Raw genomic sequence first — 15,733 nt, forward strand, 5'->3', positions numbered from 1 at the left:
TGCTCTACGAAATTTCCTTTCAGAGCTTCCACTGAGCTGCCAGTGGCCAGTGTTAGATCTACACTGCCTTTTTTTTTTTTTTAATTTATTTATGCTTACGAGAACTGGGGTGTAGGCCAAGGGTGCAGAAGGTTGAGAGGATTCACCAGAGACAGAGTGGGGAACAGAACAGGCAGATTCACTGAAATACACTGCTAGGGGAGCAGCAGGCGAAACAGGAGAGGTGTCTGCTGCGCCATGTGGGTTAGTTCCTTGGCTGGAGATTGAACTTATGCCGCAGAGCTTGAAAGCACCGAGAGTTTAATCCCTGCACCACCAGGAAGGCCTCCTAGATCTACACTGCTTTATGGGGGGTCATTTCATTGCCATAAGTGATAGAAAGGGCTTTGTTTCATTCCTTGATTTAGGAAAGGCTTGCACTTGACAGAGAGTGTTATGATCAACACCTATAGATTTAGATCACTGTTAAACTAACCTCGGAGCTTATTACTTAGGGAAGGTTTAAGTATATTTATATAGTTTACATAAACATTCAAATGCTCTAAAATGATTTGTAGTTTTGACTCTCGACTGAGCCTTATAGAAAACTTCCATTTCACACACACAGTACATGTGTACTTTTTCTAATAAAGCTCATTTTTTTGGGAACTTGGTAGAATTCTAGAATTTATTAGTCATCATAGAGAAATGGAATATCATGAAAAGAGTATTAACTGGGGGTTTGTTCCATATCTGCTTCTACCAACCTGCGTGTGCGTGAGCAAATTACTCAAGCCTGTCTAACACTGGTTTTATAGGGCGGGAGGATTGAGTCAGTGACTTACGTGCTGGCAGGCAGTAAGCATTCAGGGAGCATTAACTTCCATTTCCCTTATCATTCGATTTTTCTGATTTTTCTGTTCTTTTAGGAAGGGAGCAGCTAATGCGCATAAATAACTTCCTCCTTTTGCATTTTCTCTTTTTGAGGACTTAAAAGAGTCATGGGAAGAACTAGAACCACACATCTGCTCAGAGTGGTCTGTTAAGATCCTTGCCTGTTACTTGGGAAAAGAAAAAACTGGCTCTAGTGTCATCACTCATCAATCTGCCTCCTTTTCGGAGTCGTTTCTCGCAGAAAGGAATGCGCTTGATGTGGTCAGGACGCAATGAATGAACCAGTTTTACTGGTATGAGTCTGCATGTGAAGGGCTGACTGTGGGTGACGCAGAGGGCCTTAAATAATAGGCTGAGGAATCATGATTTTTATCTTGGGTGCAGTCTCAGACCCAGAGGAGGCTGGATGCTCTGGGGCCCAAGGCACAGGGGGTAGAACCCTCGCTGATCAGCCGCCCCTGGGCAGGGTGGTGCAAGCCAGCTGGTGAGGACTGGAGGCTGCTGAAGCCGGGAGGGGCTCGGAAGGGAGGGGTGTGGAGCACGAAGCAGCAGCTCAGGGACCAGGGAAGGGAATTGCAGATAGTCCCATGGGCTGCTGGGGGCACGGAGGGCCTGCCCTCTCCCCACCCTGGGCTGGATGGTGGGTCTGTGATATAAATTGACAACAGGCAGATTAGCAGGAGAGAAGGTATATCCGTTTATAGTATTACATGCAAGAGGCATCCCAGGAAAAAAAGTGTATATCCAAGCCAGGCCATGACATGTGAGGGCTTCTGTGCTGTCTCAGTGCAGGAGAGGGGAGGGCGCCTGAGCCACAGAGAGGAGAGGGGCAGTTTTAAGAAAGATGAGGCGCCCCTAGAAGAACAGATGGGAGACAACCATGTGATGGAGATAGTGTGGGACTTCTCGTCTTTTCTGCTCTGGTAAGAGAGTCCTCCCTGTCCAATCTACCTCCCAGGAGGGGATTTATGATTTGTCATTAGGCAGATAAGGCGAGTTCAGAGGAAGCTTCTCGAGAAGAACAGGTCCTATCTGAAGAAGTCAGTTATGATGACAGCAGGGCAGACACTCCCTGCTGCGTAGCCATGAGTGCAGCTAAGTAACCCGCTCCTCACCCGTCTCTCGGACACTGAGGGAGGAGACCCAGTATGAGGAGCCCACGTTTCGCATGCCTCCTTTTTCTGATTAAAAAGTTATAGAAAGAAGGGCCTCCCTGTGTGCAAGGGGTTAAGACGCAGCACTATGAAGCTTTTGGCAGCCACTGCAGCACGAGTTTAATCCCCAGCCAGGGAGCTACCCACATGGTGCAGCAGACCTCTCCTGTCTCCCCGCTGCTCCCCTCAGCAGTGTAATTAAGTAGATCCACCTGTTCTGCTCCCCACTCTGTCTCTGGCGAGTCCTCGCACCCCCCACGTCTCTAGCCTACACCCCTGCTCTTGTATGCGTGAGTAAATAAATCTTTTTTAAAAAAACAAAAACAAAGAAAAAGATACAGGAAGAGCTTTAGTAAAGCCAAACAAACTAAAAACCATTTTCATATTTGCAGGAGGATGGTCACCTCAGGGAATGATGTGAAGCAGCCGGGAGGGCCCTGTGGGCATGAACTTGAATTCATAGTCACCTCAGCCGCTGAGGCTTTTCTTGAGCACCCTCTGGGGTGTCTAACAGGAGGGGTTCGGCAGGCGAGGATGGGCTGGGGTGGACAGGAAGGTGACCGGGAGCTGTGGAGGCGCTCGCTTGGCTCAGGTGGCCGGGAGGGCGTGGGTGAGGAGCGCCGAGTGTCTGAGTGGCCGTCGGGTTCTCAGCTCCGGCAGGTCAGGAGAGAAGCGACTGTGACAGAGACCCGGGGGCTGTCGGGGCACCTCAGAGCCCTGTTGGTTTCCCTGACCGAGGTGGGCTGAGCAGTCTAGGGGCAGTGACACAGAGGTGTCAGCTGCGCCCTCAGCGTGGACGCTGGCGACAGTGAGGGAGGCCAGGGTGGGAGGGAAGTCGTGTGTCCCGCTGTCCCTGGGGCGTGGAGATGCGTGGGGGGACAGTACCAGATCACAGCCGTCCTGGCCCCCTCTGTTGAGGGGCTCTTCTTCCCACGCCAGGGGTGTGTTCACGCTGGGCGCCGTGACTGCTTTGCACGGGCCGCCGGTGTGGTCAGAGGGCAGGCTCCATCCAGGGAGAGGTGACATTTCATTAGACTTTCCCCCGCGTTGCTTCTCAGGAGACACGGGCGCCTGCGAGGGCCTTGAGTGTCGATCCAGGCTTTTAATTATTTTGTACTCTCTGTGGAATTTTTTGCCTCAAGAATAAAATGCCACGCCGATAGGAGAGTTATTAAAAATCATTTTATGGAAATATTCCCTGCTTGTAAAGAAACCAAACCCACCGTTCATTGTACTGTGTTTGGTTAACGCTTGTAGCAGTGATTTATTTTTCCGGGTTTTCAGAATGTGCTTTTTAGAAATCCAGTGTATTATAAATGGTCATTTGGCTTCTTTGAAAAATTGAAGACTTAGAGAGCAATTTAAAACTTTTTATTGTATTACTTTGTTAGTGATTTTATGAACATGCATTTTAATGTACAGCTTGCTTCCGTGGATTTTATACTAAGCAACTGTAAGGCATTTCACTAGATCAGGATGGAGGGAAATTTTAGAAATATTTATTTGCAAAGATAGTTTGTTGCTCTGGAAGCTAAGTGATGTGGGGACCTCTGGTGGCTTAGTTTTTTTTTCTAGATATGAACTGGAAAACGATGAATTCCAGCTGGAAAGGGTCTTAGAGACCATCCTCTCAAATTTTCGCTTGACTCTGGAGGGAATTACGGGCCAGAGAGGCTAAATGACGTTGCCGGGGCCCAGAGGCAGAGCCCCTTCCTGCGCTGCTGTCCCCGGGGACGGGGTGCTGCTTAGGGGCTCTAACCTGGCAGAGGACAGGTTAGCCTGTAACCTGCTTTATACTAGAAGTGCCCTTGTCCACGCAGCCCTCTTCATCCTCACGCCTCTGTTCGTGGATTAATGTCTCTCCAGGCTGACGCAGGATATTGAAGGTCCCCCTGCCCTCGGCCTCCTCCTCATGGGTTTATCCACTCCCTACCCCGAAGTTACCACTCATAAACGGGACCTGGTTGTGGCCCTCCTGTTAAATAACTCCATCACACCCTGGACCTCTTTTCTTTCTTTCTTTCTTTCTTTCTTTCTTTCTTTCTTTCTTTTTTTAACTTACATATATTTTACATCATTGTTCATTTTTTGTTTGTTTTCTTTTTTCTTTTTTTTTTAAGATTTATTTATTTTTATACAAGAACTGGGGTACAGGCCAGAGGCACGGAGAGGGTGAGAAGATTCACCAGAGACAGAGTGGGGAGCAGAACAGGCAGAAGGATTGAAACACACTGCTGAGGGGAGCAGCGGGCGAGACAGGAGAGGTCTGCCGTGCCATGTGGGCTTCTCGCTGGCCGGCCGGGAATCAAACCGGCGCTGCAGAGGCTGTGGACCGCTTCACAGCGCTGCGCCCAACCCGCCGCACCACCAGGGAGGCCCCATCATTGTTCATTTTTAAAAAATGTTTCTTCCCCACCTCAGGTGTAGTCCCCATAGAATTTCCTTCACCAATAATAACAATACAAAACACGACACCCCGGACCTCTTAGTATAATTAACAAGACTTGAAAAGAGGTGCATGTGAGCTCCACGGTGGAGTCATTTAGACACTTTTTTCTTTCAAATCGTGGCCCCGCCACTGTGTGTGGCATCAGCTATGGTGTTTAACCTGGCGAGCCTCCTCCACCTCCTGCTTCTCTGATGGAAGGGATAGGACTTGCCTCAAGGAATTGTTGAGTTTATCATAGAAAGTACCAGGACACAGCAGGTGTTTCACAGACTGGTAGTTCTGCCTGAGGGCCTTAGCTCCTTGAATCACAGATTTCTACCCACAGAACAGAGAGCCCTTCGAGGGCGGGAAATTGTCCTGTTTGGGGCTTAGGGTGGGCCTGGCCTGTCACAGGTGCCTGGGTAGTATTTGTTGGTTGGAAATAAGACATGACCTCTTGAGCAAGTCATTTAATCTTTGTCAACCTCAGTTCCTTATGGCTAAATTTGAACTAAAGAGACGAAATAATGCATATAAAGCATGGAGCATGGTGCCTGCCTCACACAATTCAATCAGCAGTAGTGATTAGCGAATCATGTTTATCCTTAAAAAGCCAAGATCAAGTATTAGCTCTTCTGCAAAGACTCTTTGGCTGCTTTTCCCTGCTGTCCAGCCAGATTAATCATTTCCTCCCCCTCGTTCTCATACTCAGGAAGGAGAGTGGATGCAGGCAACAGGGATTTTAGAATCTGGCAGACGTTGGGCTCAGCCCAACTCATGTGACCTGTCTGATTTTAAGTAAATTAATTAGGCTTTTATGTCCACTCTGTAATCGGGGCCAGTAGGGTGAAGATGGTGCCTGCTGTGTTGTTCTGGCCTTGTAATACATGCATCTTTTTGATTTTTTGCATGCAAGAGCTGGGGTGCAGGCCAGAGGTGAGAGGATTCACCAGAGACAGAGTGGGGAGCAGAACAGGCAGATTGACTGAAATACACTGCTGAGGGGAGCAGCAGGGAGACGGGAGAGGTCTGCTGCGCCATGTGGGTCAGATCCCTGGCCAGGGATCGAACTCATGCTGCAGTGGCTGCAGATAGCTTCATAGTGCTGAGACTTAACCCCTGTGCCACCAGGGAAGCCCATATTCAGCTATTTTTAATTCACTCTTCATAGGTGTATTCCAGGATTTTTGCACTGACTGTCTCAATGGTTAAACCCAATTCCCTACATGACTTGTGGGATAGGGTTTTGTGGTTTGAACACCAGGTCATAACCGTCTTTGTAGAGTTGAGGAGACAGTTCAGGAAACTGCCAAGAGACACTTGCCAACACGCAGGAAGACCCAGGCTCGGTCCCGGTTCCTGACGCCAGCCCAGTGTTCCTTCCTTCACGTCGTTTAGTCCACGTGCTGGGATGGCATAAAATTTAACAAAGTGCCAGTTTATAAATTACCATCGAATGTGCTAGAAAGAGTGTTACAGAAAGTACATTTGTCTTCCAGTTCATGCCTGTTCAAGTACCAAATGATGAAGAAAAAAGGGATCCTGTCCTTTTTGCCAGTAGAGTCCGGAATTTCATGGCAGAGTAAGTGTCTTGATGTGATTATAATTAATAATTTTTAAATCATCAGTCAATGGCATTTAACTTGCTTTTAAGGTGAGTTTTTTGTTTGTTTTTGCCTGAGGCCTTATTCCCCCAACTCTTTTCGGGAAGTGAAACAATATGCTGGGAATGTGGTCAGTGAGACCATCTGGGATGGTTCCAGCTAGTGGACACGTGTCTCTGCCAGAAGAGGAGCAGGCGGTGCCGACAGAGGGGCCCGGCCAGTGCCTCCTGGGGTGCGTGCTCCAGGCCGCCCACCGCCACCAGAGCCTGTGTGGGCTGAGGGCCCGTGTCCACTCAGCCTCCACGTAGCTGCCGGCGGGCCTGATCCGCAGCTCCGGGAAGGAGGACACTCACGGGGGGTTGCAGAGAGGCACAGAGAAGGGGGAAGTTGCCCGCTGAGCCATGGCTATAAATTCAGGATTTTGAAACTGCAAAATATGAAGCAATTTTTTCCTGCTCTAAAGGAAGTTTCAACTGGCCACTAATCTGGTTTGATGAGCCCCCCCACACCCTCCCAGTCATGGAAGCGGGTGTGTTACACTCTCCCCCCACCCGAGAGCCTCTGAACCCCCCAGGTGTGTCCTTTCCCCACCCACACCTCCCATGTCATCTAGGAGCAGGCTCAGATCTCACAGGCTAGCAGTACTTATTCTCTTAGGAAAACTCAGTGGGACTCTGAATTGGGCTTCAGAGGCCACGTGGCTCTATAGCAAGAGCACACAGGTGTTTTTGCACATGTATAAATGTATATTCATATTTTTTAAGGATTTATTTATGTGTACAAGAGCTGGGGTACAGGCCAGTGGTGTGGGATATGAGAGGAATCACCAGAAACAGAGTGGGGAGCAGAACAGGCGGATCTACTGAAATCCACTGCTGAGGGGAGCAGCAGGGAGACCGGAGAGGTCTGCTGTGCCATGTGGGTAGCTCCCTGGCCAGCTGGGGATAGAACTCGTGCTGCAGAGGCTGCGGACAGCTTCACAGTGCTGTGCTCAACCCCTTGCGCCCCCAGGGAAGCCCACTTTTCAGTATCTTTAGAGGCTGGTCGGTAGTAAGAAGGTGATCTCCAGTTTACAAGATGAAAAAGCACAGATGGCTGGTGACTGGACAGGTCATTCACTTATGAGTTTGTGTAGATGCCATTTTCCTGTTGAAACAGTAGGCCCACAAGCATTCTTAGTGTGTCCTCACGCTGACCCTGTGGGGGAAGTCGAGTTGTTCCTTTGAGCACATGAGAAAAGTGAGGCTTATGTAAGTGCCCAGAGAGCCACATCTGGTGAAAGACTCCACTAGGACTTGACCTAAGTTCCCGGTGACTTTCCGTGAGACTCAAGCTACTGTGGTGACTGTTAGAGATCAAACACAGAAGCAGACAGAAGGAGATTCACTCAGGCCACACTGAGTCTGAGGAGAGAACTGTCCCTTTCGCAACAAAAAGCCAAAACTACTGGTTTAAAAAGGAGTAAATACTTTTTCCGTTACTGTTATTTGTTGACCAGTTAGGTCTAATGAAAAAAACATTACTGGGAAAAAAAAAAAAAAGATTGAAGTTCTGTTTGCCTTTTAATGCTTTTAGAGCTCTGGGAATTCCAGTCACAGACCATACCTATGAAGACTGCAGACTGATGATTTCAGCAGGGCAGCTAACATTGCCCATGGAAGCTGGGTTGGTGGAATTTACCAAAATTAGCCGGAAATTGAAGTAAGTGGATCTTAAAACTACGGTACACTCATGAAGTTGTCCGAAAGAGATCTGAATCCTGAATGTTGTTTCTCTGGCTTTCCTGGTGGTCAGATCTAGAAGCCACATCCTGTTTGGCAGGGAAGCCAGGGATGTGAATGTATCTCCCTGCTAGTTCCTCTTGTTTTCAAGAACAACTACCTCAGAAGTGTATGTATTGGGCCTCCCCGGTGGCGCAGTGGTTGAGCGCTGGGTTGCGAAGCTGCTCGCGGCCTCTGCGGCGCCGGTTCCATCCCCGGCTGCTCCCCGGCCACCGGAGGAGGGTCCCACATGGCGCGCAGACCTCTCCTGCTGCCCGCTGCTCCCCTCAGCAGTGTACTTCGGTCCTTCTGCCTGTTCTGCTCCCCATTCTGGCTCTGGTGAATCCTCTCACCCTCCCGCGCTTCTGACTGTACCCAGTGCATGTGTAAACAAACAAACAAAACAAAACAAGTAAATAAATAACATGCCTCTATTAAAAAAAAAAAAAAAAGAAGTGTATGTATCGCCAGAGAAGAAGAGCAAGAGGTGTAGTCCATGTGGAACAGCCCTGGTCTGCCTCCCCGCTCACAAGTGGCTCAGAGTAGTTAGTCTTCCGGCCTTCTCACGACAAGAACACTGGCGTGCAGTGGTCAGAACTCCTCATGTGGGGCTTCCCTGGTGGTTCAAGGGGGTAAGTCTCAGCACTATGAAGCAATCCACAGCTACTGCAGCACGAGTTCAAGCCCCGGCCAGGGAGCTACCCACATGGCGCAGCAGACCTCTCCTGTTTCCCCACTGCTCCCCTCAGCAGTGTATTTCAGTCAGTCTGCCTGTTCTGCTCCCCACTCTGTCCCTGGTGAATCCTCTCACCCCCCACACCTCTGGCCTGCACCCCAGCTCTTATATGCATAAATAAATAAATCTTTAAAAAAAAAAAGAAAAAGAACATCTCATGTGAAATGTGACCTTGACCTGCACAGGAGCAATTCTGACTGTCCGTGAGTTTTAAACACTTCCCTGGGTCTTCCTTATCTGCCTGGGCACACACGTGCTTTCTCAAACACTTCTTTGTGCCTCAACATCTCATTTCAGCTACTTAGAACATACCCTTTGGACCCTCTGCTGTGGAAGATGTAACTCCCAACCCCCCTTTTATCACAGTTCATGTCTGCCCTGTTAGGCATCTGCAGAGTTTGTTGATAGAGTGGACCTTTGTTATCCTTCCGGGGAGGGGCTGCAGGGCCCGTGACTGCATTGGAGTTCAATATTAAAAAATATTTCTTTTTAATTGAGCTAACACTGGTTTTCAATGCTGTGTGTGATTTAGGGGAGTAGGTTCGCACCTTCCTGGCTGCACTTCACCCCACAAGCACCCACAATCTTTAACCATAGACCTTTGGGCCCATTCCCCCTCCCGGTTCCCACTCCCACCACTCCTCCTGTCTGGTAACCCCAAATCTGCAGTCACATTTCTAGGGGTTGTTTTGGTTTAGTTTTCTCAGTTCCTTTGTTTTGTCTCTCTATAGTCCACATATGAGTGAAAACACCCAGTATTTGTCTCTCTCTCTCTCTCTTTTTTTTTTTTTTAAGTAAAAAGACCTTGGCATCTTTCTGTGTGTGTAAAAGAACTGGGGTGTAGGTTAGAGGTGTGGGGGATGAGGGAGGTGAGAGGACTCACCAGAGACAGAGTGGGGAGCAGAATAGGCAGAATTACTGAAATATGGGGAGCAGCAGGCGAGACAAGAGAGATCTGCTGAGCCATATGTGGGTTATGCTCCCTGGCTGGGGATCAAACTCAGACGGTAGTGATAGCACTGAGACCTAACCCCTAAGTGACCAGGGAGGCCCCAGTATTTGTCTTTCCCCTAAGTTCTTTGATCATAATCCCTCCAATTCCATACATGTTGTTGCAAAAGACAAGAATTTGTCTTTTTTATAGCTAAATAATATTCCTTTGTCTATATAGACCATATCTTCCTAATCACCACTGTTGTTGAACACTTAGGTTGTTTCCTTAACTTGGCTATTGCAAATAATGCTGCTGTGAATGTAGGGGGTGCATATATCCTTTCAAATTAGTGTTTTTGCATTTGGGTAGAAACCTAGGAATGGATTGATGGCTCATATGGTGTATCTATGTTTAATATTTTCACAAACCTCTATCCTGTTTTCCACTGGGACTGGACCAGGCTACACTCCCACCAGCAGTGCATAAGGGTTCCTTTTTCTCCACAGCCTCACCAACACTTGTTTTTTGTTTTTTTTTTCCAGATTGTTTTGAGATTTATTTAAGTTACTTCCAGTGGTTTTTCCAATAAAACAAATCCTTTAACACATTCTAAAAGAATTTACAATCTGCCTCATCAAATTTGTCCAGCCTCATCCTGGGCCTTTCTGCCCTTCCTCTCTTCACACCAATTTCTTAAATCTTCTTTCTGATACTTGGGTACTGAACTCCTTTTCACCTCAAGGTAATTGTTTTTGTCGTTCTCTTTCTTGGTTCTCTTTAACTGCCTTTTGCAGCATTCTTCCCATTTTTAATCACTTCTTACTCCTTAAATAAGGCTCCTCTGATATATTAGCTATTTTCTTTAGATAGCACGAATACCTGAACTAAAAGTTACTTGAATATCTACCTCCTGTCCTATAACGTAACCTCCATAAAGGCAGGGACCATATTGTCCTATACAATTCTTTTTTTTTTTTTTTCCCTAGGTGATTAATACATTTATTTCTATTGGGACTTAAGTTTTTTTTTTTTAAATAATAAATTTTATTTTTATATTCCCCCATACAATTGCAAACGCCCCATTCTGACCCCAGTCCCTCCCCTCCCGCCCCCCACCCCCCAAAAAGTGTCTCTGGCTCATAGTTTTTTGTTGATTTTGATTTTCACTTTCTTATATTCATTTTCCTGGTCCCTTATTTAAGTTTTCTAGATTCCTGCTATGAGTGAGACCATCCGGTATTTTTCTTTTTCTTTTTGGCTTATTTCGCTGAGCATGATCCCTTCCAACGCCATCCATGTTGCTGCAAATTGCATGTGTTTATCTTTTTTGAATGCTGAGTAATATTCCATGGTGTATATGTACCACATCTTCTTGATCCAGTCATCTATTTTTGGGCATTTGGGCTGTTTCCATAGCTTAGCTATTGTAAACAGTGCTGCTATAAACATAGGGGTGCAGGTGTTCTTTGGAATTGATGTTTCTGTGTCCTTTGGGTAAACACCTAGGAGTGGAATTGCTGGATCCTATGGAAGCTCTATGTTTAGTAGGTCCAGAAATCTCCACACAGCTCTCCATAGTGGTTGGACCAGTTTGCACTCCCACCAACAGTGCAGAAGAGTTCCTTTTTCTCCACACCCTCGCCAACATTTGTTGTTGCTAGTTTTTTTAATATGTGCCATTCTCACTGGTGTGAGATGGTATCTCATGGTAGTTTTGATTTGCATTTCCCTGATTACAAGTGATGTTGAACATTTTTTCATATGTCTGTTGGCCATTTGCATTTCCTCTTCAGAGAAGTTTCTTTTTAGCTCTTCTGCCCATTTTTTGACTGGATTATTTTCTTTGTTGTTGCTGAGTCTCATCAGCTCTTTGCAGATTTTTGTGATCAGTCCTTTATCATTAGTGTTTCACCAACACTTGTTGTTCCTGGTTTTCTTGATATGGGCCATTCTCACTGGAATGAGGTGGTATCTCATTGTGGTGTTGATTTGCATTTCCCTGATTAGTGATGCTGAACATTTTTTCAAGTGCCTGTTGGCCATCTGCGTGTCTTCTTTGGAGAAGTGGCGATCTAGCTCTTCTGCTCATTTTTTGATTGGGTTCTTTGTTCTCTTCTTATTGAGTTGTCTACATTCTCTGTAGACCTTGGATATCAACCCCTTGTCAGATGTATGATTATGATGTGCAAATATTTTCTCCCATTTTGTATGGTTTCTTTTTTTTAATGATAATTTATTTTGTTCTACAGAAACATTTCAGTTTGATGTAGTCCCATTCATTAATTTTTTTTTATTTTTTTTAAGATTTATTTATTTATTTATACAAGCACTGGGTACAGTCAGAAGCACAGGAGGGTGAAAGAATTCACCAGAACCAGAGTGGGGAGCAGAACAGGCAGACTGACGAAGTACACTGCTGAGGGGAGCAGCAGGCACGGCAGGCGAGATCTGCGCACCATGTGGGACCCTCGCAGGTGGCTGGGGATCGAACTGGCACTGCAGAGGCTGCGGCAGCTTCGCAGCCCAGTGCTCAACCGCTGCGCCACCAAGGGAGGCCCACCCATTCATTTATTTTTGCTTTCGTTTTCCTTGCCAGCAGTGTTCCCAAAGCCATCTCTGAAGCCATTGTCACGGAATGTTTTGCCTATGTTTTCTTCTAAGTGAAAAAAAAAATTTTGATAACTGATATAGCAAATATTATTTATATTCTCTAGATAACAAAAATGTTTTGGTGTTATGTTTACAATATCCTTGCTGATTTGAAAAGTTTAGATTGTCACTGAAATTGGATACAGAAGAAATCTGTGTTAAGCCACCTGTTTAATTGTATAAGACAAAGACAGGATGTGATGTAACTACAATATAATTGCCAGGGTTTTATCACCCTGACTTTCATAGCTAATATGGGAGGAAGTGTGTATAGTCTAATGAATCTTCCTGTCACAACATTTTGTTAGATGTGAATTCATGATCAGCCAGAAATTTTCTTGAAAGTAAGAGTTGAGTTTTTTTAATGCCACTCAGTAAGTACTATTGATGTGCAAGGCAATGTTTAGATCAAAATGTGCCTTCCTGTTTTCTCCTCGTGAATCTATCACATCTCTATTCTTCTCAGTTGCTTTTCTTTCCCTTGGATATTTGGGATAATTACAGTTATGCTAAAAACCTTAAAAGATTAGATGCCTGTGTACATGTTGAATATGTACTTTAAAACAACTCTGCTTTTCAAATTTAATGCTTAAAATATTTTTTCCCTCAGAAGAAATAATACAATAACGTTCATAAGATGTTCCTATGGTCCATAAGAGGCAAGTGACATGTACTTATAATTCTGCCTTTGTTCAGGCTGGACTGGGACAGCATTCGCAAGCATCTGGACGAATATGCAGCTATTGCAAGTTCTTCAAAGGGAGGAAGAATCGGAATCGAAGAATTTGCGGAGTACTTGAAGTTGCCTGTTTCCGATGTCCTGAGACAACTTTTTGCACTCTTTGACAGGGTATGTTCAAATTTAACCTTTAACGTACGGACGTTTTTACTCTGCCAGTGACCACACATACATGAGCGTAAATCCATACAGCAGGCAGTGGAGGAATGTGCTAGGTCAGAGTTAGAAGAAACAAGACAGCCGGCCGTCGGGGCCTGATCTCGGATCTTCCCTGTAATAGTCGTGGTGATAATAACAAGGATGGTGATGACAATGATGACAGTCGTGACAGCAAACACTAGGATAGTGTCTGTTTTAGACACCAGGACAGAAATAGAGATATTGTGACCACATAACCATGCTTGTGATGTTGAAATGGAAAGGTTTGCATAACTGGCAAGAATTGTAAGATTTATATCAAACTCATATATTCATGACATGGGTGATACAGTTCTGTTCTAAAGGTTTCTGGACTTGCACATTTTTATCTTATTTTAAATGAGCATTCTAAAACAAACACTTCCATTAAGACTTAGCCATTTGTTGGGTCTCCCTGGTGGCACAGGGGTTAAAGTCTCAGCACTGTCAAGCTCTCGCCAGCCACTGTGGTGTGAGTTCAATCCCTGACCAGGGAGCTGCCCGCATGGTGCAGCAGACTTCTCCTGTCTTGCCTGCTGCTCCCCTCAGCAGTGTATTTCAGTCAGTCTGCCTGTTCTGCTCCCCACTCTGTCTCTTGTGAATCCTCTCACCCCGCTCTTCTGGCTTACACCCCAGTTCTTGTATGCATAAATAAATAAATATAAATCTTTTTTTAAAAAGACAGCCATTTACAATTATATTGGGGAAACATTTTTTAACTCAGTAATGTGGAGATGCGTGCAGTTAGATCCTTAAATTGTCTGAAAGTTTCCTTAAGAAAAATGTATAAAGATTTCAAGATCTCTTTTTTTAATTTGTTCCATAATATATAAAAAATGGTAGTCACATTCACTCTTCAGTTGCAATTTTTTTGAGCTCTAGCAGACGCACAGCGGCTCAGCAGTTGCCAAAAAGAAACTTCCCTGTGGCTCTACTCCTGCAGTCCAGCTCCCCCACCTGGCGGTCACTGACCTGCGCGTCATCCCTATAGCTTTGACTCTTCAGATGTCACGTCAATGGACGCCTGTAGTGTGTGCTTCTGAGGCTGACATCTTTCACAGTGACCTGCCGAGGAGCGATTCTGACCATCCCTGAACTTTAAATACTTGGCCTAGATCTGCCTTTTTCTTCTGGCTACATACTCACTTTTTTAAAGTGAAAACACCCCTTTATACCCCAACAATCTCATTTAAACTAACCCTTCCTTTTGAACTCTCTGCTACAAATGATGTAACTCCCAAACCAGCCCCCCCCCGCCCCACCCACCACTCCATTACAGCTCATTTCTGCCCTGTTCAGAATTTGTAGAATCCCTAACATGTTGTTCAAAATGTGTTTCTTTTTTTATTGCTGAGTATTATTTCACTGTATGGCTGTATCATGCTTGGTCTGTCCATTTGCTAGTTGAGGAACATTTGGTTTGTTTCCAATCTGGAGCAAGCAGGGATTCAACTGTTCTAGGCATTCGTGTGTCTCTTCATTTCGCTTGGCTGCACACTTCAGATTGTGATCACTTCATTTTCCCTTGTCTGAGAATGACTTTATTTTGCATTCATTCCTGAGGCTGTTTACACTGATTTAGGATTCAGAGTTGACAGGCCTTCCCTTTCAACAACTTCACGGTAATGTCCTGCGGTCCTCGGGCCTCCCTGATGCTGCAGCCTTACTGGTTGTCCTTCGGGTTTGACCAACACCCTCCCAACCCCTGCCCCAATCCTCCTGCAGTGGTACTTGGAACAAAGGTAGTTGGGTTTCTCTGTATTTTGTTCAGAGTTTCTGTTATCAGAAGGAGAAAGGGTTCCCGTGGGCCTTTTGCATCCTGGCGGGCACCAGTTGTCCCAGTTCTGTGATAACCACTAAAAAAGATACTTTGCAAAGGAATGATGCCTTCATAACACAGGCCAGGAAGGGGTTCTTTCCTTTCTTCCAGAGCACGTTCATGTTGCTGATGACTTACCCAGTGACCTCCTTGAGGAGCTGTTCTGTAGCGCGCTATAGTTATACAACCTTCTCCTGGAGGTGAGGGGCCTGTCCTCTGGCCACTTGCAGCAAACAGGCAGGCGCTTCTTGTCCTTGGGATGATCCCATGTCCCTGCAGTGGGGCCACTGTACAGTGTAGTGAAGGTTTAAGGACCAGAGAAGTAAACTATTGGATGTGCACATTGGGAAACTAGAACTTTTCACAAGTCTTTTCTGTGAGATTTACAGAGCTTCTTCCTCTATGACTCCAGAGACCATGCAAATAATTTTATTTTTGTACAGATTCATTTTATTGATGCATACAAGAACTGGGGTGCAGGCCAGAGGTGCAGGGGGTGAGAAGATTCACCAGAGACAGAGTGAGGAGCAGAACAGGCAGACTGACTGAAATACACTGCTGAGGGGAGCAGCGGGGAGACAGGAGAGGTCTGCTGCACCATGTGGGTAGCTCCCTGGCCGGGGATCAGATTCGCAGTAGCTGTGGATAGCTTCATAGTGCTGATACTTAACCCCTTGTGCCACTAGGGAGGCCCCCTGTGCAAGTAATTTTAAATAAAGTTTCTATCGAGATGAACTTGGTGACAGGAGAGAGCCTGGCAGGAACATACCAATAAGGACAGGAGGTGGGGAAATGAGGACAGATAAGAAACTACAAGATAAGAAACCAGCAGGGAGTTTGGGGCTTATATTAGACATCGT

General features: G+C 46.0%; 1 protein-coding gene across 3 annotated transcripts in view; it reads left to right on the forward strand.

Moving 5' to 3' along the window:
* LPCAT2 (lysophosphatidylcholine acyltransferase 2) overlaps positions 1-15,733 on the forward strand; it is a gene marked incomplete at both ends in the record, with an annotated part of 58,675 nt that overhangs the window by 24,977 nt on the left and 17,965 nt on the right. For all 3 annotated transcript variants that reach the window (XM_084257576.1, XM_084257577.1, XM_084257578.1), the window contains 3 exons: positions 5,955-6,037; positions 7,635-7,760; positions 12,835-12,988. In XM_084257576.1, the coding sequence (XP_084113702.1) occupies positions 5,955-6,037; positions 7,635-7,760; positions 12,835-12,988 (363 nt within the window). The remainder of the gene's footprint in view (positions 1-5,954; positions 6,038-7,634; positions 7,761-12,834; positions 12,989-15,733) is intronic.

Source organism: Talpa europaea (genome assembly GCF_964194135.1).
Source record: "Talpa europaea genome assembly, chromosome: 16".
NCBI classification, from domain to species: domain Eukaryota; kingdom Metazoa; phylum Chordata; class Mammalia; order Eulipotyphla; family Talpidae; genus Talpa; species Talpa europaea.